The following is a 26,386-nucleotide window of genomic DNA, read 5'->3' on the forward strand; positions in this document are numbered from 1 at the left end:
AGGCTCATAGCCAACTGCCCACCTATTTCCACATGGATGCCTGCTGAGCACCTCAAATGTCACGCAGCCAAGACAGAACTCTGGATCTCCTTTCCCAGTCCCAAGCTGCCCCTCTTCCAGTCTGTAAGTTCTTACTGAGTCTATATGTGATCTGCCTACTTTTCTCCAACCTCACCACTGTCACATGAGCCCAAACCAACTTCTCACCTTGCAACAGCCTCCCAGGTGGGAAGGCTGAGTATTCCGGCCCTTAACCAGTTAGAACTCCCCAGTTATCTCTCCTGCTGATGGGGGTGAAATCTACATTCCTGACCCTGGCCCACCAAAGCCCCTCCCTTAGCCCCCATCTCCCTCCTCTCTCCCTGTCTTCTCCTCTGCTCCAGACACTCTGTCTTCATTTCTGCGTTCTTTATACCCCATAAGCTCCTTCCCACCCCGGGGCCTTTGCCTTTGCTGTTCCCTCTGCGGGGAAGGCCGGGTCTCTGCTCAGATATCCTCTCCTAAGATCGGGGAGCTAAAGCAGCCACCTGTGCCTGCCTAACCCACCACCCTAGTTTAACTCTCTGCTTAGTCTTTATCACTAGCTGATATTTCTCAGGATCCTTTAGTTACTTCTTTTTCGTCTTCCCCTCCTAGAATGTAAACTCTTCCCCTCCCAGAAGGTAAACAGAAGACCTGTCTGTTTTGTTCTTCGGCCCATCCCAAGCGGAGCATAGTGCCTGGCATGTGGTGGTGTTCAAACCCAAGCGTGGAGTGAATGAGGGAGGAATCCATGAGAAAGTGAGCGGTTCCAGTGGGTATGCGCGAGTGTCTCACTCGGTGTAGATTTGTGTGTTGTGTGTGTTGTGTGTGTGCGCACGCTGGGGAGGCCAGACAAGTGTGGACCAGTGATTGGGACACCTCTTCCCTGCAAAGAGGCCAGGGGAAGACAGTGCGTGTGGGGTCTTCTACTAGGGAGGATGGCTGGCCAGTGTGTCCCCTCCAGGGGAGGGCTACCAATGAAGGGGATCCGGGAGACGGCGGGTGGGAGCCCCCGGGAGGACAGTGGGCGAGGGGGGTGTCCTTGCCAGGCCTGGGGCGGCCGGGGGCGGTCCCGGGCTTCCCTCTGTCCCGCCTCCAGGCCCCGGGGCCTGGCTGGCCGACGTGGCGTTGGCGGCGCTGCGCGCGGGCTAGCAGGGCAGGAGGGACAGAGGCGGGGGGCGGGCCGGAAAGTTTGTCCGGCCGCGGCGGCTTTGGGGACTCCGGCCCGGGGGATGCGCGCCTGGCCCCCCAGCGCCCCCAGCACGCCGCAGAGTCCCGCTAGCCATGGGTAAGTCCCGATCAGGCGCTGCAGGCTGGAAGCCCGATCCCTTACCGGGGTGTAGACACCGCCCCCGCGCGCCCCCAAGAGTGCGCGCCTCCTGGCTCCCCCTGCGCCGCCCCGGCCGGATACCTCCTCTCGGATGGCCAGCCCGGGACTGCAGGCCTGCGGCGGGGGCTGGGACGGGGCCCGGTCGCGCTTCCTTCCATTGTCCTTTCTGCCCCGGAAAAAGTGGCCCCTCACTTGCTGCGGCGCCCACTGGGGCCCAGGCACTCTCCCGAGCGCCTTCATCCGATAGCCCTAGGCAAGTGCTGTTGTTCCTGGTCTGCGGATGAACAAATGGAGGCTCCGAAAGGAGCAAAGCAGTTCATGGATTCGCTGAGCGCGGTTGTGCCCCTGGCGCTGTTGTGGGCCTGGGGACGCTGTCGCGAACGAACCCTTGAACAAAACAGACGAACCCCCTCCTCTGGACGTGATTCTGCAGAGAGGGGACAGAGGAGATTCTAATACAGCATTGGGGTGGGACGAGTTGGGAATGGCTTTGTTACCACTCGGGACTAGGGCTCTATTTTTCTCTCTGCATTCAGAAGCCTCGAAGGGTCAGTCATTGATTCTTGAGTGAGCACCTACTATGTGCCAGACGTTGGTGTAGGGGTTGGAGATTCAGCAATGAACTAGATAGACAATTATCCTCTCTCTCATGGAACTGGCATTCTGGTTGAGCAGCTGGGTAAACACGTTTATGAATAACTTCAGAGAGAAATAAGGTGCTGTGGAACCCACAAAATGGGGTGGCGTGAAGGCCAAGGGCGTGAGTTCCTTAGGTGGGTGGTCAAGGTGGGTTTTCTGGAGTAGGACGTTTTGGAGCTGAGACCTTCCTCAGAAGCGGGTCTTGCTGAGATCTGGAGAAAGAGCTTCCAGGTGGCAGCAGCGGTGCAAAGGTCCTCGGGCAGGAATGAGCTTGAGTGGCCCAGGCCAGGATGGCCAGAGCACAGCGGGCAGGGCACCGAGGTCAGAGGGATGGCAGAGAGGTGTGCAGGGCTTTGTAGGCCATGGTGAAAAGTTCAGAGTTTATTGCAAATGCCACGGGAAGTTGGAAAAGGGTTTTAAGCTGGAGCGGGGTCATAACCTGAATTACCTTCTTTTTTTCTTCTCTTTTTTGAGATGATTGCTCTGTCACCAGGCTGGAGTACAGTGGCATGATCCCGGCTCACTGCAACCTCCAGCTCCCTGATTCAAGCAATTCTCCTGCCTCAGCCTCCCGAGTAGCTGGGATTACAGGCACACGCCACCACACCCAGCTAATTTTTGTATTTTTAGTAGAGAAGGGGTTTCACCATATTGGCCAGGGTGGTCTCAATCTCCTGACCTCGTGATCCAGCTGCCTTGGCCTCCCAATGTGCTGGGATTACAGGCGTGAACCACCACGCCCAACCCTGAATTATCTTTTCAAACCTTGCTCTGAGTCGTTCTGTGGAACTAACACTGGCTATGATGTAGGTAAGCCTAGGAGGTGGGCATTATTATCCCATTTGTAGATGGGGAAGCCCAGAGATGTGAGGTGAGTTCCCCAAGGTCACACAGCTATGGAGAGGAGAAGCTGGGAAGGAACCCCAGCATTCTGGCTCCAGTCTGCATTCCTAACCACTGTGCCATATGGCCTCTCATGGTGGATTGATGGTAAAACTGGTGACCAGTTTTGTCTCTGACTGGAGAGTCCATCCTCTTAACCCCCACATCACAGTGCCCCAGAGCCTGAGAAAAAACTGAGGCCCAGAGAGGTCAACGTCTTCTTGAGGACACTCAGCTTAGCCCTAGCCCCTTGCTCCTGCGCCTCCTATTCCTGCTAAGTCAACCCAACAGCCATTTACTGAGTGTCTTCTATGGGCAGAGCGAGGGCTGGGTGTTGGTGCTGGGGGAGGCACAAGTCACAGCTGCTGGTCTCTGTCCTCCCCAGAATTCTTACACTGCTCACTTCACAACAGGGACCAGGGATTGGGCTCTCTTTATAGCCTTTGGGGGCAGAACTGGGTTCTAGCCCCAATTCCTCTCACTTTGTTCCACCATTCCACTTTGACCTGGGAGAGTCTGCCAACTTCTCTGGTCACGCTCAAATACCCTTATCACAGGGCAGCCGTGAGAATGATGTGAAAAAATGAACTTACAGTGCTCAGCTCGTCACCTATATCTGGTAAATGGTGAGTGAATGTGAGTTTTTATTTTATATTGCACCCAATGTTGGGATTCTGGAGTCAGACTGCCCAAGTTCAAGTTCCTGCTATGTCACTTACAAACTGTGTCACCTTGGGCAAATGTCTTCACCTCTCAGTGTGGTTGTTATTTCTGTAAAATGGGAATGACAATAGTGGTTGTTATAGGATTGACTAGAGAGTAAGCCAGCTGGTACAGATACAGCCACTTAGGAGAGTGACTGGCTATAGTGGGTGCTCCAAGTATCAGCTGGGACATTTGGAAGCCAGCCTTCTGCAAGAGGATATTCATACAGTTCAATTTCACTTCTGGCTTCTCCCTGGAGCTTCAGGGAAAGCCACAGCAGGTCTCTGGTGCAGGAGGGACACAGTGCTCTGTGACTTCTGGTTGAGACAGTGCTGTAGTGTCACCAACAGGAGGCCTGGGACTTGTGGCTGGAGATACTTGCATCCCAAACCTGGGTTCTTCCCCCTCCCACTGCCCCCGACTCTCTCTCTGGGAAGCTCTGCCCTCCACAGTGAGGGGCTTAGAGGATTAAGGGATTTCCTCCAGTGTGGGACATCTTCACATACAACCTATGTTTAGACAGGTAATTAATAGAAAGGATGCACACTTGCTAAACTTAGGTCAAGCCATCTTAATTTGTTCTCCTTAATTTTTTTCTTTTCTTTTCTTTCTTTCCTTCCTTCCTTCCCTTCCCCTCCCTTCCTTCTTCCTTCCTTCCTTCCTTCCTTCCTTCCTTCCTTCCTTCCTTCCCTTCCCTTCCCTTCCTTTCTCCTTCCTTCCTTTCTTCCTTCCTTCCTTCCCTTCCCTTCCTTTCTCCTTCCTTCCTTCCCTTCCCTTCCTTTCTCCTTCCTTCCTTTCTTCCTTCCTTCCTTCCCTTCCCTTCCTTCCTTCCTTCCTTCCTTCCTTCCTTCCCTTCCCTTCCTTTCTCCTTCCTTCCTTCCTTCCTTCCTTCCTTCCTTCCTTCCTTCCTTCCTTCTTTCCTTCCTTCCTTCCTTCCATCCTTTTTGACAAAGTCTGGCTGTATCATCCAGGCTAGAGTGCAGTCTTGCAGTCTTGGCTTACTGCAACTTCCACCTCCCAGGCTCAAGCTATCCTCCTACCTCAGCCTCCTGAGGAGCTGGAATTACAGGCCCCCGCCACTACACCTGGCTAATTTTTGTATTTTTTGGTAGAGATGCAGTTTCACCATATTACCCAGGTTGGTCTTGAACTCATGAACTCAAGCGATCCTCTTGCCTTAGCCTCCCAAAGTATTGGGATTATAGGCATGAGCCACCATGCCCAGCCTAAGCCATCTTAATTTGAGGACCAGGCTTTACTCTGCTTCCTGTCCATGGCCACTTCCAGGCCCTGGACCTTTCAGATGTTCATGAGCCAAGATCCTTTCTCTCTGGATTTCCTACATCCTCACAGTTCATTTGTTTTTTCATTCATTCACTCAATCATTCATTTGTTTAACAAATGTTGATTGAGTGCTGAGTAACTGTCCTTGGCATCAGGGAGACAGCTGAGAAGAAACAAACCACTCCTGTTCCCTTGAGGCTGACTTTCAGGTGAGGGAGACCAAAAAATATGTAAACTATATAGTTATTTTGGATAATGAGAAGTGCCACGCAGAAAAAACAAGTGGAGAAGGGGATACAAAGTGCTAGATGCTACAGGGAGGTTGAATTTTACGTAGAAGGCCAGGGACAGCCTCACCAAGAAAGGGATGTTTCAGCAAAGATCAGAAGGGAGGAGGGAAGGAACCGTTGGCGTGTAGGGAAAGGACTTCCCAGGCAGAGGTTGGCGGGTACCAAGCTTTGAGTTGGGACGTGCTTGGAGTGAGAGTAACAGCAAGAAACCAGTGTGGCTGGAGCCCAGTGAGAGAGGGCGGATCCTGCAGAGCCTTGAAGGTCACGGTGAGGACATTGGCTTTTCTTAGAGTGAAATAGGAGCCTTGGAGGGCTCTGAGTGGAAGAGTGATGAGGCCTGACTTAGGTTTTCCCAGGATCCTTCTGGCTGCTGTGTAGAATTAGTTTAGGTTCAGAGGTATCTGACACAGCCCCAGAAATGCCATGAGGTGAAATAGCCCTGGTCCCCTATCCAGTCATTTGTTCATTCAGCAGAAACTTCATTGAGTTCCTCTTGGGTGTCAGGGCAGGGCTGGGGCCCCGGAGGCTCAGGACGAGTCAGTCTCTATCCCTGCCCTCCTTAGTTGAATATGGAAGGCTCATAAAGGAACTTGCAGTGTGACCAAGCAAAGGGAGTGCAGTGGAGAGTTGAGGAAGATGCATGGGAATTGTTCAGGGACTCCCTCAAACTTTTCCAATGAAAGGCGCTAAGCAGACATTACTGTCTGCTGATATGAAGGGTACTTGGGTACTGAGATTAAAAAAAAAATGACAGGACAACCTTCAGAAAATCGAGAAATTGGTGATGAGTATTTATGGGTCACTGAAGTCTATGGCTTCAGGTACAGTTGGATCTAGGGGCTCATACCATATTGTCAGGAGTCCTTCATGGGGAAGATGGCCCCCAGTGGCTCCAGGCAGGTAAACCACCAGCTTGGCACCCCCGGTGAGCAAACACACTCGGGCCGACTCTCACTGGGCCAGGTTCCCCCACGTGTTATTCACCTCTGCCTAGGGCCCAGGAATCTGCTGATTGGTTGGATCTGGATCATGGACACCACCCTGGGGCTGGGCGCTGAGGGTGGAGGTGGGGGCGGTCATCTCCACCCAAACCAGGAGACTGTGAGACAAAGAAAAGGGGTGGCTCCCTGCAACGGAAGATGAGGAGTGGATGCCAAATAACAGATGTGTATACCGGGAGGCTCCTTGGGGAGGTGGCACAGGACCTGGGACTGAAGAGGGAGTGTAGAGGAACAAACGGACCCTTTCCTTGGGGAACAAGGACAGTGCACGTAGGAGGCCCAGCACGTGCGGAGGTGGAGCAGCATGAAAGCGTACAGTATGTGCTGGAAGCAAATGTGTTGGCAAGGTGTGTGTGTGGTGGGCTGTAGTGACAGGGTCTGGGAGGAGGCGAAGTGGCCGAGGAGTTAGGCCAGCCCATGAAGGGCCTTTGCTGTCATGCTAAGGTGGTGGGACTGACTCAGATGATGGGAACCATGGAAAGGGAATGTTCTTCCTTGTCTTCCTGATGGCCCCGACTCCTTTGAGGTGCTCCTTTATATCTACAGTCGCATACCACAGTATCATTTCACCATGCTTTATCCCTTGGGGTTTTCCTGAGCGCTCTTTCCCCTCCACCTCTGCCTCCTGCACCCCAGTTGCCTCCCACCCCACCTATCTCTGATTGACTCTTCTTGCTGGAAGGTCAGTGCAGCAGAGCTCTTAAGGACATGGGTTTGGGAGGCAGGCAGGTCAGCATTTCCATCCTGATCCTGTTGCTGCCTAGCTGTGAGAACACTGTGAGCCTTAACCTCCACATCTGTGGATGGAATAATTGCAGCAGTCTCACCTAGGGTCGTTATGAGGATGAATTGAGGGAAGGAACACAAAGTCTTTGCACAGAGGAGGTCTCCAAACATGATACCTGTTATTATTACTATTTTATTTCACATTTGTTTGTTTGTTTTTATTCTCCATTAGTTTTATTGTCCATTGCAACTGAACCTGCAGTGGAACCTGTGGGTGGAAGCTGTGAACCCTTTGGCTGGGTTCCCTTTTGCTGCAAGAGGAACCCAGGAAATGGCAAACAAATCCTGGACTTTCACCTCGATTGCTTCACATAGCCTGGAAAGACCTTCCTTTCTGAGAGAAAACCTCAGGAATGAGGGAGGAGGGGCAAAGGGGGTGAAGACAGAGCAGGATCTGAGCAACATCTTCCAGGATGTTTACTAGTGGTGAGGAACAGGAAGGACAGGCCAGCCAGGGAATGGCAAGGGCTTGTTTCCTTGGAGGGTAGGAGTGGCAGGGGAGAGGGATGAGCAGAAGTGGAGGTGGGGAATGATTCCTTCACCCATGGAACTCCTCCCTCTGCACAAAAATTGCCCAACAAAGCTAAGAAGGGACCGAACCAAGAGAACAGAGTGAAATCACATTGCACCAAGGTTTTATAATGGAGCAGTCAAGAGTGGGGACTGTGGACCCAGACAGCCTGGCTTTCATTCTAGCCACAGCCGCTTACAGCGTTTTTCGTTTTTTTATTTTAGAGTCAGGGTCTCCATCTGTCACCCAGGTTGGAGTGGAGTGTCATGATCATAGCTCACTGTAACCTCAAACTCCTGGGCTCAAGCGATCCTCACACCTCAACTGCTAGAGTAACTGGGACTACAGGCGCCCACCACCATGCCTGGCTAATTTTTAAATTTTTTGTAGAGACAGGATCTTGCTATGTTGTCCAGGTTGGACTTACTACTTTTGACCTTAGGTGAGTTGCTTCACCCCTCTGATGATCACTTTATTCGTTTGTAAATAATACAAGAGCCTACCTCATAATGTTGGGGTAATAACTTTTTTTTTTTTTTTGAGACAGGGTCTTGCTCTGTTGTCCAGGCTGGAGTGTAGTGGCATGATCTCGGCTCACTGCAACCTCCACCTTCCCGGATTCAAGTGATTCTCCCACCTCAGGTTCCTGAGTAGCTGGGATTATGGGTGCGTGCCATACGCCCGGCTAATTTTTGTATTTTTAGTTGAGATGGGGTCTCACCGTGTTGGCCAGGCTGGTCTTGAACTCCTGGCCTCAAGTGATCCGCCCACCTCAGCCTCCCAAAGTGTTGGGATTACAGGCGTGAGCCACTGCACCTGGCCATAAATGTGTTTTTAAACTCAAAGCAATGTCTGGTCCAGAGAAACTCTCCATACATCTGGCCATAATATTGCAGATGTTCTTGTCAGTTCCAGGGTGGGAGTGCATAACACAGATACTGCTGGATTATTCTAGATGCTTCCAGAAATATATAAATTTAAGTATGTGAATTAAAAATTAAGAGTAATCTGTACAATTGTGCTGCCAATAGGGTAGCCACCATCCATATGTGGTTATTTTTATATGTACATTAATTGAAATAAAATAAAAAATTCAGGCTGGGCATGGTGGCTCATACCTGTAAGTAATCTCAGCATTTTGGGAGGCTGAGGCGGGCAAATCACCTGAGGTCAGGAGTTCGAGACCAGCCTGGCCAACATGGTGAAACCCCGTCTCTACTAAAAATGTAAAAATTAGCTGGGGATAGTGGTACATGCCTGTAGTCCCAGCTACTCGGGAGACTGAGGCAGGAGAATTGCTTGAACCCAGGAGGCAGGGGTTGCAGTGAGCCAAGATTACACCACTGTGCTCCAGCCTGGGCAACAGAGTAAGACTGTCTAAAAAAAAAAGAAAAAGAAAAAAGAAAGAAAAAGAAAAGAAATTAGTTTCTGCATCCCATTAGCCACATTTCAAGGGCTCATTTTCCACATGTGGTTGGTTAGTGACTATCATATTGCACAGCATAGGTATAGAAATTTCTGTCATTGCAGAAAATGCTGTCAGGTAGTGCTGCTCTGAGAAGAAAGGAAAACACAGAAAGTGTAACACTCAAATCAGTGGGGGAAAAAATGGAAAAAAAAAAAAACCCCACCCCATAAATGATCCATCAAAAGCAGAAATGGAGGTAAAAAGAAATATCCTGATAGCACAGTAATTAGAAGACAAAAAAGTAAATGGCAGAAGCAATTTCAGTTGTATCAGTCATTGCAATAAATGTGGATCAGTTCACCTTTTATTTATTTATTTATTTGTCTATCTTTATTTATTTATTTTTGAGATGGAGTCTTGCTCTGTCGCCCAGGCTGGAGTGCAGTGGTGCAATCTCAGTTCACTACAACCTCCTCCTCCTGGGTTCAATTGATTCTCCCACCTCAGCCTCCTTAGTAGCTGGGATTACAGGCACCCGCCACCACGCCTGGCTAATTTTTGTATTTTTAGTAGAGATGGGTTTTGCCATGTTGGCCAGGCTGTTCTCGAACTCCTGACCACAGGTGATCCACCTGCCTTGGCCTTCCAAAGTGCTGGGATTATAGGCGTGAGCCACCACACGCGGCCGAGTTCACCTTTTAAAAGAAGAAACTCAGATTGCACCTGAAATCATCCAGCTCTATACTGCTTTCACAAAGGACACATGATAAATGGTTACAGATCTAACCTGTTGGGTTAAAGTGGGGACACAACCAAACCATATCAGAAGGGGAGCAGGAGATGACACTAAGTTTGTGTTTTCTTAATCAAGTCTGGCATTGGGCAGGACCGTTACAGGTGGTAACAGCAATCATGGTACTTCTCCTTGAGCACACTTCCTGGGCCTCCTTTCTCTACTGAAGTCTTCCAAGAGCCAGTTCTTACAGGTGAGGAAACGAGTTCAAAGAGAAGAAGCAGCTTGCTCGGGGTGTCACAGAGCAAGTGGCAGTGCTGAGACTGGAACTCAGGCTTTTTCAGTCCTAGTCCTCATTGCTTTCCACTGTGCTAAGTTGTCAACACAGCAGATCATATAACAACTTAGAGGAACAGCATCCATTCCCACCAGCTCTGAAAGCAAACAAGGTGGATATTATTGTCCCCATTATACACATGAGCAAACTGAGACTGAGAGATTAGAAGTACCTCGGTTCAAGTGCAGCTGAGAGGGGCACAGAGTGAGATGAGGTATGCTCAGACACACAAGAGAGAAGCTTCAGAATTCTTTAATAACCAGAACTCTCGGATAACTGGAATCATGAGGACTAGAAGGGGAAAAGAAGCAAATGGCAAGAAAACAAATCTACCAAAAACAAAACAAAACAAGACAAAAAGCCTCTCACATTCTCACATTCAGCCAAGGATTTTCTACCTTCTTCATTAGTTTGTTCATTCATAAAATGGGAACACTGAAGCACTCATTTCTTTGGATTTAGGAAGAATTTTTCAGAATTATTATTTTTGAGCTCCTCCTTTATTACCCTTTTCATTTTTCATCTTTAGCCAATGGTCCATTTGGATATAAATTAAACTAATCTAGGACTAAAAACCTCACATTGTAAGATATGAAAGTCAGAATTATTGTGCAGTTTGGTGTTTCCTAAGTAATGAAGTAGTTGGGGCATGGTGTGCTTTCCTGATTGCCCCCACAAACTGACCCTTGAGCTCACTCATCATGTACTCAGGAATCTTTATTCCATCTTAAAGGAGAAAAATGTTTGGATGCTTTATTTATTGGTATTTTTAACACATAGATGTTGCAACATCTTTCATTAATTTGTCAGAAGCCCTTTGGAAGAGACTGATCTAGTAACATTTTATAGATGGGCAAAGAAAGACTCATTCGAGTTATCTATTGCTGTTTAACAATCACTCCAAGACTTAGTATCTTCTAATAAAAATCATTTTATTATATCTACTAGTTATCTGGGTTGAATGGGTTCAGCTGGGTGGTTCTTCTGCAGCTGTGGTTGGAATCATCTGGAGGCCCCTGTCTGTTGCCTAAGGGTCTCTCCACATGGTTTCTCCATGTGACAGTGTAGCCAGATTTCTTACATAGTGGCTTGGGGCTCCCCCAAAAACATAAAACGTGGAAATTGTTCAAGATTTAGACCCAGGACTGAACAGTGTCACTGTAGCTGTATTCTGGTGGTTAAAACTAGTCACAGAGCTACTCAAATTCAGTGTGAGAGGGAACCACATAAGAGCATAACGCCAGGAGCTGTGACTCATCGGGAGCCATCTTTAGAGACCAGCTCCCACAGCCCAGAAAGGGTAAGTGACTGGCCTAGTGTCACACAGCAAGTTAGTTGCCAAAACAGAAAAGAACCTTGTTTTGCAAATATCTAAAGTATTGTCCTGTCCTCACTACTATATATATGTAAAAATGACTTGGGAGCCCTACAAATCCCTCAATTAGAAAAAAAAAAGAGAGAGAGAGAGAGAGATTGCACGTTTTTCCATGAGTCTGGAAATTCTGTTGCTCAGTATACTAATTGGGAGCTTTTAAATTATAATTTGTAGAAACCAGACTAAAAGAACAAAGAATGTTTGTTGGCTCATGTAACAAGAGCCCAACGGATTGAGTAAGCTTCAGGCACTGCTAGATCCATGGGTTCATGCAATAATATTGGAATCTATTTCTTGCTATCTTTTGGCTCTGTTCTCATCTGTGTTGGTTTCATTTTCATAAAGGCTTTCTGCATATCATGACCAATGACTATTTTGTTTCTGTAGCTTGGAATTATCAAAAAATGTAGTTCTTTTTTCCTGTCTATGCATAGCAATTCCCTGAGACCCACTTGCTCATCCCTATGTGTGGGTGGAGAGTACTTGTGACTGGTAACCCCATCAGTGGGGGAAGGGGCTCCTTCTCAAAGGAAAATATTCCAGGCAGACAGAAGAAGTAACAAATGTTTACTATACCCAGAGCCTTGTATTCCTTGAAGATTTGTTTCCATATGGAAGCAGTTGAAAACTGGTACCTGTGGGTTAAACTCTGAGATGTGTTTTGTCTGACTCAAAGAATATTTTAATATGTTCTTGGAACAGCATTTAAAAATCAGAAAATAGTTTATAAAAATCTGGATTTATGGTTTCTCTTTAAAAAAAAAAAAAAAAAAACAAATCTGGCAGTTCTTGACCTTCCTGTTTTCCAATTTCCTTACCTGTTACATGGAGATATTAATAATACCTAACTCGTGAGGTTGCTGTTCCATGGTGAACAGGTCTATGCAAATCTATCGCTGAAGGCTGAGGAAGCTGAGAGGCCAAAAAAGGAGTCCGACAAATCCAGTCTTGCAGAAGGAAATTTCACAGGGACATACAAACAGGAACCGTATCTCAGGTAGCCACAAGACCGTGGATTCCCATACCTGCCCTCCAGAAAGTATTCTTAATATATCAAGCTTTTAGCATAAAACATGTACAGCTGATCATGTCTTCACACTTTCTTGCCAAGACTTGTGACCACTGGAGAGGCTGGATAAGCATCTTTATGAAGGGTTATCTATACTACAGGTATTTTAAAAGATCTTACTGTAGAACAGCTTGGTATGTGGGGCCCAAATATCCATCATCATGGTGGTTTTGCTTCAAGATGCCCTCACTCTGGCCATGCAACAGGGTGTTTTCCTACAGTTGTGAGGATTACGTGAAATGATGCGTTTAAAGTGTCTTACATTATGCCTGGCATGAAGGGATCAGTCATGAAATGGCAGTTACCCTTCTCATAATTTGCTAGAGATTATACAATCTGGTGTGTTAACAATACCTGGAGCTGTGTTGTGACTTTAGATGAGGCATGAACTCTCCAGTTTGCCGCAATTCCCACCATTCTTTGTTGTCTTACATGCAGCCCGTGTTCCTCATTGATTTTAACTGGCAGCTCCCTGCTATATAGCATTTCTTCTTAGTTTTCATTAGCACTCTCACCTGGACCCTTGTACTACCCTTCCAACCTGGGGTTACTCTTGCTCTCTGGTTTCACTGCTAGGAATAGAAACTGGAAGTAGCATAGTTTCACTAAGTCAGAAATTGTTGGGATTTTCTTCTTAGCACATAAAAATATATGGAGATTGACAATCCATTGTTGATATGGTAGGCTTACTGTCACCAAGGACCCATTCTTCTTCTATATTTCCATCCTACTATGTCGGTGTGTAGCTTGCATCCTCATGGTTACCCCCAACCATGTTCCAAGATGGCTGCTGAAGCTCCAGTCATCACACTTGCATTCCAGGCAAGAGGTAAGGGAGCTAGAAAAAAGGGCAAAAAAGACTCTAGCCAGCTGTCTCCCTCCTCACCCTCTTCTTGGAGAGCTTTTCTCAATGTCCCACCAAAAAAACTCCCTCTTCCGTCTTAGTAGCCACCCATAGCTGTGAGAAAGGTGGAAAATGTAGTCTTTTAGCTGGATAGAGTCCTGATACCAAAGAAAAAGGGGTGAATGGACATTGATTGGGCCACACTCACCTCATTTAGCATCTCCATACAACAGCAAGAGCAATATTTTAAAAATTAAAAATAGATGACCTATTTGTTTCCTGTTGGGACTCATAAAAAATGTAAAATAAAAGTAGATCACTTCATTCCTGGCTGAAGCCATCAAAGGCTTCCAACCACTGAGAATGACATTCCTCATTGTCCTCTTGACCTGCAAAGTCCCACATGGTCTGGCCCCTGCCTACTTCTCCTGCCTCATTATTTCCCATCACTCTCACTCACTGGGCTTCAGCCTTTGGCCTCCTGGCTGATTACCTCAGTGATTAAGGATCCTCACTTTAGCCACATCATCCCTATAACTTACTTGTTATGTGACCATGAGAAAGTTTCTTAACTTCTCTGCACTTTGGAGGATGATAGTAATGATATGTTATAGGGTTGCTGTAACAATTAAATGAGAAAATACATATAAAGCTCTTAAAACAGATTCTGGCATTTAGTAAGGACCATATAGGTACTAACCATTAATATCCATAGTTGTTCAAACACCAAGAACTGTCCTACCTCAGGGCCTCTGTACTTTTTGTTCACTCTGTCTAGAATGTTCTTCTCCCAGATTTTCCTAGGACTTTCACTCTCACATCACTCAGATCTCTGCTCAAATTTTTGCTCTTCAGAGAGGCCTTAAAATAGTACTACTCCATCAATCTTTTTATTTTATTTTATTTTTATTTTTTATTTTTTGAGATGGAGTCCGCTCTGTTGCCCAGGCTGGAGTGCAGTGGCAGGATCTCAGCTCACTGCAAGCTCCGCCTCCCGAGTTTACGCCATTCTCCTGCCTCAGCCTCCCAAGTAGCTGGGACTACAGGCGCCCACCACCACGCCCGGCTAGTTTTTTGTATTTTTTAGTGGAGACGGGGTTTCACCGTGTTAGCCAGGATGGTCTAGATCTCCTGACCTCGTGATCTGCCCGTCTCAGCCTCCCAAAGTGCTGGGATTACAGGCTTGAGCCACCGCACCTGGCCTATTCCATCAATCTTAATTCTCTTTCCCTGCTTCATTTTTTATGACATCTTCACCACCCGAAATTATATACTTATTTATTATCTTCCTATTTCTTCTAGAACATTAGATCCTGGACAACACGGCTATATTCCAGTCCTAAGAGCACTTCCTGGCATGTTGTAGATGCCAGATAAATAAATTTGGATGGATGGATGGATGGATGTGTGGATGAGTATATAAAAGGATGAAATACAGAGATGGGTGGATGAATGGATAGATAGATAGACCAATAAATTGATGGATGGTTGAGTGAATTAAGGGATAGATAAATGGACATACAGATGGATGAATATTTGGATGGATGAAGTAGATGGATGGATGGAGGATGCATAGATGGATGGATGGGTGGTTGAATAGATGGAGCGGATGGAAGAATGGATGGATGGTTGAATGGATGATTGAACAGATGGTATAGGATGGTGGTTGGATGGATGGATGGATGGATGGATGGATGGATGGATGAATGGATGGTTGAATAGATGGAGTGGATGGATGGATGGTTGAATAGATGGAGTGGATGGATGGATGAATGGATGGTTGGATGGATGGATGGATGGATGGATGGATGGATGGATGGTTGAATAGATGGAGTGGATGGATGAATGGATGGTTGGATGGATGGATGGATGGATGGATGGATGGATGAATAGATGGAGTGGATGGATGGAGTGGATGGATGGATGGATGGATCAGTGGATGGTTGAATGGGTGGTTGAACAGATGGAGTAAATGGATGGATGGAGGAGGAATGGATGGATGGTTGAATTGATGGAGTGGATGGATGGACGGATGGATGGATGGATGGATGGGTAGATGGATGGATGGATGGTTTGAATGGATGGTTGAATAGATGGAGTAGATGGATGGATAGATGGAGGTGTTGATAGATGGAGGGAAGGTTGAATGCACTGATGGTATGACAAGGAACCATTCTAACTCTGTCCCTGTCACTTTTATTTTTTAGGCCGCCCCCCACCTCTACTGCCCTTGTGTGCCTCTGTGTCTTTGCTGGGTGGCCTGACCTTTGGTTATGAACTGGCAGTCATATCAGGTGCCCTGCTGCCACTGCAGCTTGACTTTGGGCTAAGCTGCTTGGAGCAGGAGTTCCTGGTGGGCAGCCTGCTTCTGGGAGCTCTCCTTGCCTCCCTGGTTGGTGGCTTCCTCATTGACTGCTATGGCAGGAAGCAAGCCATCTTCGGGAGCAACTTGGTGCTGCTGGCAGGCAGCCTGACCCTGGGCCTGGCTGGTTCCCTGACCTGGCTGGTCCTGGGCCGCTCTGTGGTTGGCTTCGCCATTTCCCTCTCCTCCATGGCCTGCTGTATCTATGTGTCAGAGCTCGTGGGGCCACGGCAGCGGGGAGTGCTGGTGTCCCTCTATGAGGCAGGAATCACCGTGGGCATCCTGCTCTCCTATGCCCTCAACTATGCACTGGCTGATACCCCCTGGGGATGGAGGCACATGTTCGGCTGGGCCACCGCACCTGCTCTCCTGCAGTCCCTCAGCCTCCTCTTCCTCCCTGCTGGTGCAGATGAGACTGCAGCAAACAAGGACCTCATCCCACTCCAGGGAGGTGAGGCCCCCAAGCTGGGCCTGGGGAGGCCACGGTACTCCTTTCTGGACCTCTTCAGGGCACGAGATAACATGCGAGGCCGGACCACAGTGGGCCTGGGGCTGGTGCTCTTCCAGCAACTAACAGGGCAGCCCAACGTGCTGTGCTATGCCTCCACCATCTTCGGCTCCGTCGGCTTCCATGGGGGATCCTCAGCTGTGCTGGCCTCTGTGGGGCTTGGCGCAGTGAAGGTGGCAGCTACCCTGACCGCCATGGGGCTGGTGGACCGTGCAGGCCGCAGGGCTCTATTGCTAGCTGGCTGTGCCTTCATGGCCCTGTCCGTCAGCGGCATAGGCCTCGTCAGCTTTGCCGTGCCCATGGACTCAGGCCCAAGCTGCCTGGCTGTGCCCAATGCCACTGGGCAGACGGGCCTCCCTGGAGACTCTGGCCTGCTGAGGGACTCCTCTCTACCTCCCATGCCAAGGAACAATGAGGACCAAAGGGAGCCAATCTTGTCCACTGTTAAGAAAACCAAGTCCTATCCCAGATCTGGAGACCCCTCAGCCCCTCCTCAGCCGGCCCTGAGCTCTGCCCTCCCTGGGCCCCCTCTGCCCACCCAGGGACATGCACTGCTGCGCTGGACCGCGCTACTCTGCCTGATGGTCTTTGTCAGCGCCTTTTCCTTTGGGTTTGGGCCAGGTAAGTGGAGCTTCCTTGCAGGTGACTCTGGAGCCTCCTAGCCCTCCTAGGGGAAGTTTGGGGACTTCCCACCCTGACTACCTGGCAGCGTGTCAGCGGGGCACTAGAAGTGGGTTGACCATGAAGCCTCAGGGCCCCTCATTTACTAGCAGTTGCTCCTCCCAGGGCCAGGGCCTAGTTTTATGTTTGTAATTTGATTTCTTAAAAGGCTCCCCAAGTCATTTGAGCTTCAGGTCCCTTAAAGTCTGGCTAGCTCACAACTGGAAGGAATTTAATGAATAGGGTGAAAAACCAATCATCCCAGTTCGTCCAAGACTGTTCCCATCTCAGCATTGAAAGTCTCATGTCTCAGAAAACCTCTCAGTCTCCAGCAAACTGAGACCCTACTGGGATTCTTACAGAGGTATGGGGGTGGGAGTTTGGTATCAGGAGCCTGACACTGCAAAATCCCATTGTTGAGAGGCTGCGTGTTTGACCTGATGGCACCAGGCCCCAGGTCCCACCACAGCCCAGGAGCCCTCCTGCTCTCCCACCCTAGTGACCTGGCTTGTTCTCAGCGAGATCTACCCTGTGGAGATACGAGGAAGAGCCTTCGCCTTCTGCAACAGCTTCAACTGGGCAGCCAATCTCTTCATCAGCCTCTCCTTCCTTGATCTCATTGGTGAGTCCTTCCCAGAAAAGTCCATTTTTTTTTTCTGTGGCCCAAGCTCCCTACTCTAAAGCAGACATTTTTGGATTTTCCTATGTATTAGCTGCAGAACCATTATTCTGTGCAGAAACATCACCAAGTGTCCAAAACAACAACCAGGACCCTCATACGCACTGTAAAACTCCTCCGGCCAGCTAACGGGTGATAGTCTACACCCAGTACTGGTGAGAGGTCATCTGAGGTCAACCAGCAGGTGTAAGAGTAGCAATGTTTATTTGCTCCAAACTGGCTTAAACTGGTTCATGACACCTGTTTTTCTTGGCTTTTCTTTTCTTTTTAATTTTTTTTGAGACAGAGTCTTGTCTCAGCCAGGCTGGAGTGTTGTGATGCAATCTCAGCTCACTGCAACCTCCACCTCCAAGGTTCAAGCTATTCTCCTGCCTCAGCCTCCTGAGTAGCTGGGACTACAGGCACCTGCCACCATGCCCGGCTAATTTTTGTATTTTTCATAAAGACAGGGTTCTACTAGGTTGGCCAGGCTGGTCTCGAACTCCTGATCTCAAGTGATCCACCCACCTTGGCCTCCCAAAGTGCTGGGATTACAGGCATGAGTCACTGTGTCTGGCCTGGAAGTTTTTCTCAAATCAAGTTTGGGTGACATCATCTCTTCCTCCCTAGCATTGAAACCCAGTCTGCGGTGTGGTGGGATGGGGTGGAAATTATGTGGGCCCAGAACACCAGGGAATGACTCTGAAATGCTGAGATGCTCATGGCTCCAGACCCTGGTCTTCAGTGGGTATTGCTCATCTGGGCCAGAGTACACAGGCTCCTTCACTGTGGGCCCCAAGGCACAGTTTTTAGGGTTCAGTTATTTTCCTATTCCCTATGGCCAAGAGTTTCCTTCTCAAAGGTGCAGCCAACTTAGGAGGCTGGGGAGCAGTGCTGTGGGAAACCCCAGTGGAAGAACCCCCCATCATGGCTGTCTTCCACCCCTAGTCTTAGGGAATCCAAGCTTCTCCCTGCAGCCTCAGTCTTCAAGCATTTCCCTTTGTGTGGAGTAAATGAGTAAGAGAGGAGAAAGAAGGAGAGAAACAAGGAAGGGAGGAAGGAAGGGAAGGAGGGAGAAAGGAAGGAAGGAATTTACTGGAATTGTATCATATATCGTCCCCATTTCACATATGGGAAAATACATCCTTACCCCATCCAGCCAGGGAGTCAAAAGACTACAGTCAGCCCCACTGAATTCCAGGCTATTGCTCCCCCTGCTGGCAATAGGTCCAGCTGGTCATGGGAGGCTGCCTAAAGGAGATATGGATATGGCTGTCAGAGGTGAGAATGGCTTCCAAAACATAATTTGTCTTCTGCCTTGACAAAGACCCTTCCTCCACAGCCTCTTCTCTGTCTTGGGCTGGATGACATCAAAGGACTCAGGGTCATTCCCATCTTGGCTGCTGGCTCTGAGACCCACCGGAGGCTCTAGGAAGGAGGCCAACTCCGGGACTGAACTGTGACTTTTGTCCTCTCTCCCAAACCAGTCACAAGCCAAACTGGCTAAAACTCAATTCTCTGAATGATCGATTCACTGAATGACCAATTCATGGAATTTCTGGGTGGTTTTTTGTTGTTGTTGTTGTTGTTGTTGTTTGTTTGTTTTTTGTTTTTTTGTCTTTTTTTATTTTTGAGACAGGGTCTCAATCTGTCGCCCTGAGTGCAGGGCAGAGTGCAGTGGCATGATCTCGGCTCACTGTAGCCTTAACCTCCGGGGCTCAGCCTCCTGAGTAGCTGGGGCTACAGGTGTGTGCTGTCGAGCCCAGCTAATTTTTTTATTTTATATTTTTAGTAGAGACGGGGTTTCACCATGTTGCCCAGGCTGGTCTTGAACTCCTGAGCTCAAGTGATCCTCCCACTTCAGCCTCCCAAAGTGCTGATATTACAGGCGTGAGCCACTGTGCAGAGCCCAATTCATGGAATTTCTAAGGATTTTTTTTTTTTTTTTTTAAACTGAGATTTGCCAAGCTGTGTCTATGCAGCTGTTTGGCAACTCAGCTGGATCCACGATCCTTCAGGCCAGGCTTTTGGAGCCCAAGCACACTCCACGGGATAGTGCTCTATATGTGGGTGAGGGGTCTTTCCCATAAACACAAGTTGCCGTTGTCTCTGTGCTTGTGGACTTGCATCCTGGCTCATCCCCGCCTTTGAGACAATCAGTGAGATTTCCGCTTTAACGTACTTCACTGACAGCTTATTGGTCGTTCTGCAAATTGACCATTGGGAACATTTGCTTTGAGTGAACTGACTTTCCATGCCTGACCTAGAACCCGCCAGTTGGCCCAGGCTGCGGGGCCAGAGTGCCTGGCCCCAGGCCTACACACCCGCCCTTTTTCCAGGCACCATCGGCTTGTCCTGGACCTTCCTGCTCTATGGACTGACTGCTGTCCTCGGCCTGGGCTTCATCTATTTATTTGTTCCTGAAACAAAAGGCCAGTCATTGGCAGAGATAGACCAGCAGTTCCAGAAGAGACGGTAGGAAGCTGACAGGGTGGGTCTGGGCGAAGAGCTGTATCACACCCCAAGCACATGGCTTCAGGATTTTCCTCTTTGTGCTTTCCCTTTGCAAGCGGGCATTCCTCCTGTCTTCCTGGGCACTAGGAGTTTTGTCCGGTCACACACAGCTGTTTTCCTTGAGTTGTTCTGTGTCTCCCTACAGTGCCTTTTCATTTGACTTTAAGACTCAGCTCACAGGGATTTAAAAATCATTTGATGATGGAATACAGGAGGCTAGAAGAGTAGAATCTTAAAACCATAAACTATCTTAGAGTCACGGGACCTTGGAGAAGCAAAATATTATAAGTATGGCCTTTAAATATTGCATGCAAGACACTTGTGGGCTTTGTGCATTCATTCTGCGGCTATTTATTAAGTCGTTACTATGTGCCAGACAGTGTTCAGAGCCTTAGGAAACTTGTAGAGATTAAGGAAGACAAAGTTCCTGTCCTCAAGGAGCTTCCATTTGATGGGGGAGGGAAGACAACACATGCATAAACAAGAGCATTTTAGTTGGTGATGGGTGATTAGGAGAAAATGAAACAGAGCAAAATATGTTGAGAGGGCCAGGTTGACACAGGGGGAACAAAGAAGAAAGGGGTTGTGGCTGAAGTAGAGTGGGTGGTCAGGGAGGGAAGTCCTCTCAGAGGAGGTGGAATTTAAGTCACTGAGAAGGAGGCACCCATGTAACGATGACGGGAGGAGCATTAGGCAGAAGGAACAGCAAGTGCAAAGGCCCTGAGGTGGGCATGTATCTGGCATGTGCGAGGAACAACAAGGAAGCCAGCGTGCCTGGAACAGAGGGAGGGAAGAGCGTGCAGGGTCAAACAGGCTAGATGGGTAGGAGCTAGATCACATCAGGTCTTCGGGTCATTAAGGGGAGTTCAGAATCTTAGCATCATGACACTGTTCAAATAAAAGAAGAGTGGAATGGGAGCTTCGGAAGGAACTTCAAAGTGCTACAATCCTAAGCATCCTTGGCAAATGTCCCCAGTTACCTCTTGTAAGTAGGTGATAGTCACCAGCTCCTGACTGCCTATTCTGTTTCTGGGAAGTTATACAAAGTTTTAAAAAAATATTTTAACATTGACTAGCATCCCTGCACCGGCGTCTAAGCCCCACCCCAATCTGGCTCCTGATGTAAGAACCCGTCCGTAATCAGTCCTCCCCACTCCAGAATGTCCTCTCCTACTTTGTTGAGTGGCACCTTCTGCAGTTTCGGCAGGCCCCTCAGCAACCCAGCTGTATTAGTTAGGAAATTGATTTGGCTGCTTGAAGTCATCCAAATGTCAGTTGGGGGTCCAGGGTTGGGTGGAAGCTGTGTGCCATGAGGTCATGCAGGGTCCCAGGCTCCTTCTGTTTTGTTGCTGTGCCACCTCTTCCATATCGCCTTTCCTGCATGGCCTAAGGAGGTGCAACCCCACATACCTGCCAGAGGATGGGGGAGGGGAAGGGGTGGGCATAGTCCTCAGGGTCACTTCCGCCCACATGCCTTTGCATAGAACTTGGCTACACCTATGTGCAGGGGAGGCCAAGAAATGTGGTTTTCAATCTGGACAGCCATGTGCCCAGCTGAAAATCAAGGGTTCTGTTACTAGACAGCTGCCTGGCATCTCTGCCACACTGGTTTTCTTGGGAGAAGATTCCAAATCCATCCTCTGGGACAAAAAGCAAAGGAGGCAGAAAGGCAGGTGGGAGCCAGCTTTGGGGTAAGGCAGGATGTGACTGCAGCTGTGGGGTGTCAGGCTGGTCCTGGGGTTACATGGGGGAGCAAGGGCCAGCCCTTGGGGACTGGAGGCTGGGTCTGCTATGACTCTGGAGAAGACAGGAAGTTAGGGGTTTTCGTGGAGTCCGGAGGCAGGTCTGTGTTTTATCATCTCTGTCCCTAGAGTTCAGGGGGCTCTTGATATCAGAGGCTACAGAGAGAGAGAGAAACTCAACTTTGGGAACACAGGACCAGGGCATGTCCAGGGATTTTGACAACAGGAACTAATGGGGTAGTCTTTTCAGCAGCAACTATTTTCACTCCTGTGTCCTCCATATAAAAGTTATGGTCCCAGGAGAAAGTCTGATTGGCCAAGGCTGGTTTATGTGCCCACCTCCTAACCTCTAACTTAGCCAGGATAGGGTAGAGATCCTTGATTGACAGTCCAGTCAAGCCACATGCCACAGAGTAGACTAGTTTCCCCAAAATGAGAGGCAGATGCCGGTAGAGCTGTCACCCACTGCTGTAGGGCTGACTTCTTCTGCATCCCTATGCCTCAGATGTGCTTGTTGGAAATGGGGACCTACATCTTATAGATCCAGTTTCTCTACCTGCTTTAGGGACACATTAGTAACATAAGGGGCTCAAATCGTCTTACATCAATCAATGGCAATTGATTGCCGAAATGTTGTTTATTTTGCTTTCTGTCAAGTTATTTCTGTTCAAAAGAGACCTTTACCAATCCCTCAGGGGATGTAATAACAACAACAGCAAAAAAAACTTTCAAAAATTTCTGTTTTATCCCAGTTTCTTAGGAATGATTCATTCAACTTTCAGCAAGTATTTTCAAGTGCCAGGCACTGTAGTAGGCTCTGGGGACAGACCCATGACCGAGAGAGACCCTGTCTCTGGACTTAGAAGGAAGTTACATTTTAATGTATAGGAGAGAGATAGACTACAAAACTCAAAAATGCACAAATAAGATAATTCAGAGTTTTTATATCATGAAGAAAATAAGGCAGGTTAACCTACCAGAGAGTGAACAGCAGATTTGGGAGATGGATACAGTTTGTTTAGCTAGGGTGCAAATAGCTATGGGTGCATTTTTGTTACAAGTGTATCAGGAATTTTCAACAAGCACGGTGATATTTTTGTGTATTGGTTTCACTCACTGCCCTGTTCCCAGGGCCTAGAGCAGTGCCTGGCACTGTCATCTTTAATCATATCTCTGGCTGAATGAATGATGCTCAAGGAAGGCCGCTCTGAGCTGAGACTGGAATTATGAGAAAAAGTCAGCGGTTTCAAGAGCTGGAAGAAATGTTCAAGCGAAAGAAACAGTTTCAAGAGCTGGAAGAAATGTTCTAGGTGGAGGGAACAGCAAGAGCAAAGGCCCTGAAGTGGAAACAAGTTAGGGGTTTTGAAGGGAGAGACAAGAGGCCCAAGTGGTCAGGGTGTGATGAGCAAATGGGACTGGAGGGGTTGGTGTCGGGGAGGGCGGCCATGGTGAGAAGATGGGATGTTAGGCTGAGCATGATGATGGTTTCCTTCTGAGCAGGTGTATTAGTCCATTCTCACATAGATATGAAGAAATACTGGGTAATTTATAAAGAAAAGAGGTGTAATTGGCTCACGGTTCTGCACTCTGTACAGGAAGAATGATGCTGGTGTCTGCTCAACTTCTGGGGAGGCTTCAGGAAACTTACAATCATGGCAGAAGGCGAAGGGCAGTCAGCACATCTTACGTGGCGGCAGCAGGGGGTGGCGGGAGCAGGGGATGGTGCTACACACTTTTAAATGACCAGATTTCATGAGAACTCACTTACCATCTCAAGGACACTACCGAAAGGGATGGTGTTAAACCATTCACGATAAACTGCCCCCATGATCCAATCACCTCCCATCACGCCCCACTTCCAACACTGGGAATTACAATTGAACATGAGATTTTGGTGGGGACACAGATCCAAACCATATCAGTGGGGAGTGACAGATTTTTGCATTTAGAAAGGTCACTGTGGATGTAATGGTGACAAGGGGTTATAGGAGGCCAGGGAAGACCCTGGGAGACCAGGGAGGAGCTGCTGGGGGTCCAGGTGAGAGAAGGTGGATATTTGTAGTAAGGCAGGAAGCAGGAAGGGTCATTGTAGGAGTGAAGGTGGGATTGTGGGGTGGGAATTCCAGTGGAAGGTCCACCCCCCAGGGACGGCCCCAGGCCTTGCCACCCCGTGATCCCACACATTCTCTGTTTGACAGGTTTGCCCCGAGCTTTGGCCACAGGCAGAACTCCACTGGCATCCAGTACAGCCGCATTGAGGTCTCTGCAGCCTCCTGAGGAATCCGTCTGCCTGGAAATTCTGGAACCATGGCTTTGGCAGACCGTCTCCAGCATCCTGCTTCCTAGGCCCCAGAGCACAAGTTCCAGCTGGTCATTTGGGAGTGGCCCCTGCCCCCAAAGATGGTCTGTTTTTGCTGGGGTAAAAAGGATGGAAGTCTGAGAATGCCCAACTCTGAGGGTTTCTGAGGATCTAGCTTCATGCCTCAGTTTCCCCATTGACTTGCACATCTCCACAGTATTTATAAGAAGAATATTCAATGAAGTCTTTGTTACACCACGGACTCTCTCAAAGAATCTCAAGGGTACCAATCCTGGCAGGAAGTCTCTCCCGATATCACCCCTAAATCCAAATGAGGATATCATCTTCTCTAACCTCTTTTTTCAACTGGCATTTTGGGGAGGGGGAAATCTCTTTTTTTACTCTTATTTTTTTTGAGGCAGAGTCTCACCCTGTCGCCCAGGCTGACATGATCTCGGTTCACTGCAACCTCCACCTCCTGGGTTCAAGCAATTCTTGTGCCTCAGCCTCCCAAGCAGCTGGGACTACAGGTGCATGCCACCACGCCCAGCTAATTTTTTGTATTTTTGGTAGAGATGGGGTTTCGCCATGTTGGCCAGGCTGGTCTCGAACTCCTGAGCTCAAGTGATCCGCCCACCTTGGCCTCCCAAAGTGCTCGGATTATAGGCCTTTTGACTCTTTTATCTGAGTTTTATTCGACCCCTCTAATTCTCTTATCCTTTGCCAGCAACTCTGACTAGTTGATAGGAGGCTTCAGCTCTAGTCCTTGGTCTGCTGGTATCATTGCAGTATGAATGACCATGGGCCTCAGTTTCCCCACTTGTATAATGGGAAGCCTAGACCAGGTCATTCTTAAGATTTCTGCTGACTCCAGTGAGCTGGAATTCTAAATGCTGGTCCAGGAGCTGTCTCCAGGATGGCACAGGATGGCTTTGCAGAAAGGAGATAGGTTTGGAGGCCAACAAACCTGCTTGTCAATATTGCCTTTGCCTCTTGGCAGCATTTGAACCTGGGTGAAAAACAACTCCCTGAACCCTCAGTTTTCTCATCTGCAGAATGGGGATAATTATGTCTCAGGGGTGTATTTAGACCCTGTTTCCCTTCAGGAGGGTCCCTAGCTGGTCCAAGAACTGGGAAATTTCTACTCATCCTCCGTTACCCAGGTCCCTCCTCTGGACCCAGTAAAGGGTCAGGGTGAATCAGACAGGGGACTGAGCAAGTAGCTAAGACTGGAGATCACTTAAGGAAAGGACTGACAAGAAGCTCCCAGATGCTGGGGAGAATGAAGAGCTAAAATAGGTCCTAGGTGCTGGATGCTTTGTCATTCATGCCTGCACACATGGATGCTGGCAGAGCCCCCGAGGACTCTGGTCCCTCGAGTTCTCCTGTCGTCTCCATTCTAGATGCTTCCGGTGGTGTGCTGGAGCTGGCTTTGCCGGCTTGTGAGAGCTGATTGCTACACTTTCAGGATTTTTGCAAGTGTAAACACAGCCATTATAAAAAATTAAGTGACTTAAATGTATAATTCAATAAATTATATTAAAACAAATACTCAAAACTCATTACCTAATTTTACTACATATTACTATTATCTGTGCTCTTGAGGCTACTTATATATAGTAACTCTTACAGAGACCTAGGGGAGATACCGTACGTTTCTTCCTGAGTCCCCACTCAATGACGTCACGTTAGGTTGTCTTTGGTTGGTTAACTGGCTGCGGGGAGTGTTTCTGGATCACAAAGATTAGAGAGGACTACACATCAGGGCTTGATTTATTGTTTTGTTGGTTTTCTAGACTTCAGAACATGCTGGATTAAATGTCAGTAATGCACATTAAACTTTAAAGTATGTCTTGTTTATAGCCAATACAGTGTGAATAGCACCAAAATGTGGAGAAACTGTTCTTCAATAGTCAGACACTATTATCCATTTCAGCTGACAGCTTCTCGAATCATTGAAGAAACTGGAGTTCTGACGTTCATCTTCATTGTTTTACTTTTGTCTTCCTCACTAGTGTAAACAAAATTTCAACCAGCGTTCATGCCAAACTTATACCCATTCTTCAACGTCTCGCTGTAATCAGGGATTTTTATTCGTAGTCTAACTTTGTCAAATCATGGCTAAATCTCTGTGATAGTTGGCTTTGGATACAAGAGCTTGGCAAAAAAAAAATTAGCAAAAGATTCTGTAAGGATTAATTGGCTATATGGAGTTCAGGGTAAAGAGTGTTTACAATAAAGAATATTTACAATAAAGAGTTTACTATTATTTATAAATTGTGTGCAACAAACATATCCTTTATCTCTGTAAAATTTATATACAACAAAATTAACAGATTCTGGAAGAATTAATTGGCTGTATGCAATTTAGGATAGAGTATTAACAATAAAGAGTATTTACAATAAAGAGTTTATTATTATTTGTAAA

At 48.0% G+C, this 26,386-nt stretch overlaps 1 protein-coding gene across 4 annotated transcripts; it reads left to right on the top strand.

Annotated features, from left to right (window-relative positions):
* Positions 1–1,052: 1,052 nt before the first annotated feature.
* On the top strand, positions 1,053–26,386 carry SLC2A10 (solute carrier family 2 member 10). Of its 4 annotated transcripts, none has more exons than XM_010384165.2 (5): positions 1,053–1,309; positions 15,423–16,706; positions 17,245–17,367; positions 19,743–19,878; positions 23,858–26,386. In XM_010384165.2, the coding sequence occupies exons 1-5, from the start codon at positions 1,306–1,308 to the stop codon at positions 23,934–23,936; spliced, it is 1,626 nt and encodes a 541-aa protein (XP_010382467.1). In that variant the 5' UTR covers positions 1,053–1,305; the 3' UTR covers positions 23,937–26,386. The 4 variants fall into 4 exon arrangements, 3 of the variants coding, with proteins under 3 accessions (XP_010382467.1, XP_030771703.1, XP_030771702.1); XM_030915843.1 differs by lacking the exon at positions 1,053–1,309 and adding an exon at positions 6,314–6,469 and having other exon boundaries at positions 23,858–24,458; XR_004052905.1 differs by lacking the exon at positions 1,053–1,309 and adding an exon at positions 6,341–6,499 and having other exon boundaries at positions 17,264–17,367; positions 23,858–24,458.

The sequence above is a fragment of the Rhinopithecus roxellana genome, chromosome 13 (genome assembly GCF_007565055.1).
Source record: "Rhinopithecus roxellana isolate Shanxi Qingling chromosome 13, ASM756505v1, whole genome shotgun sequence".
Taxonomy (NCBI): Eukaryota; Metazoa; Chordata; class Mammalia; order Primates; family Cercopithecidae; genus Rhinopithecus; species Rhinopithecus roxellana.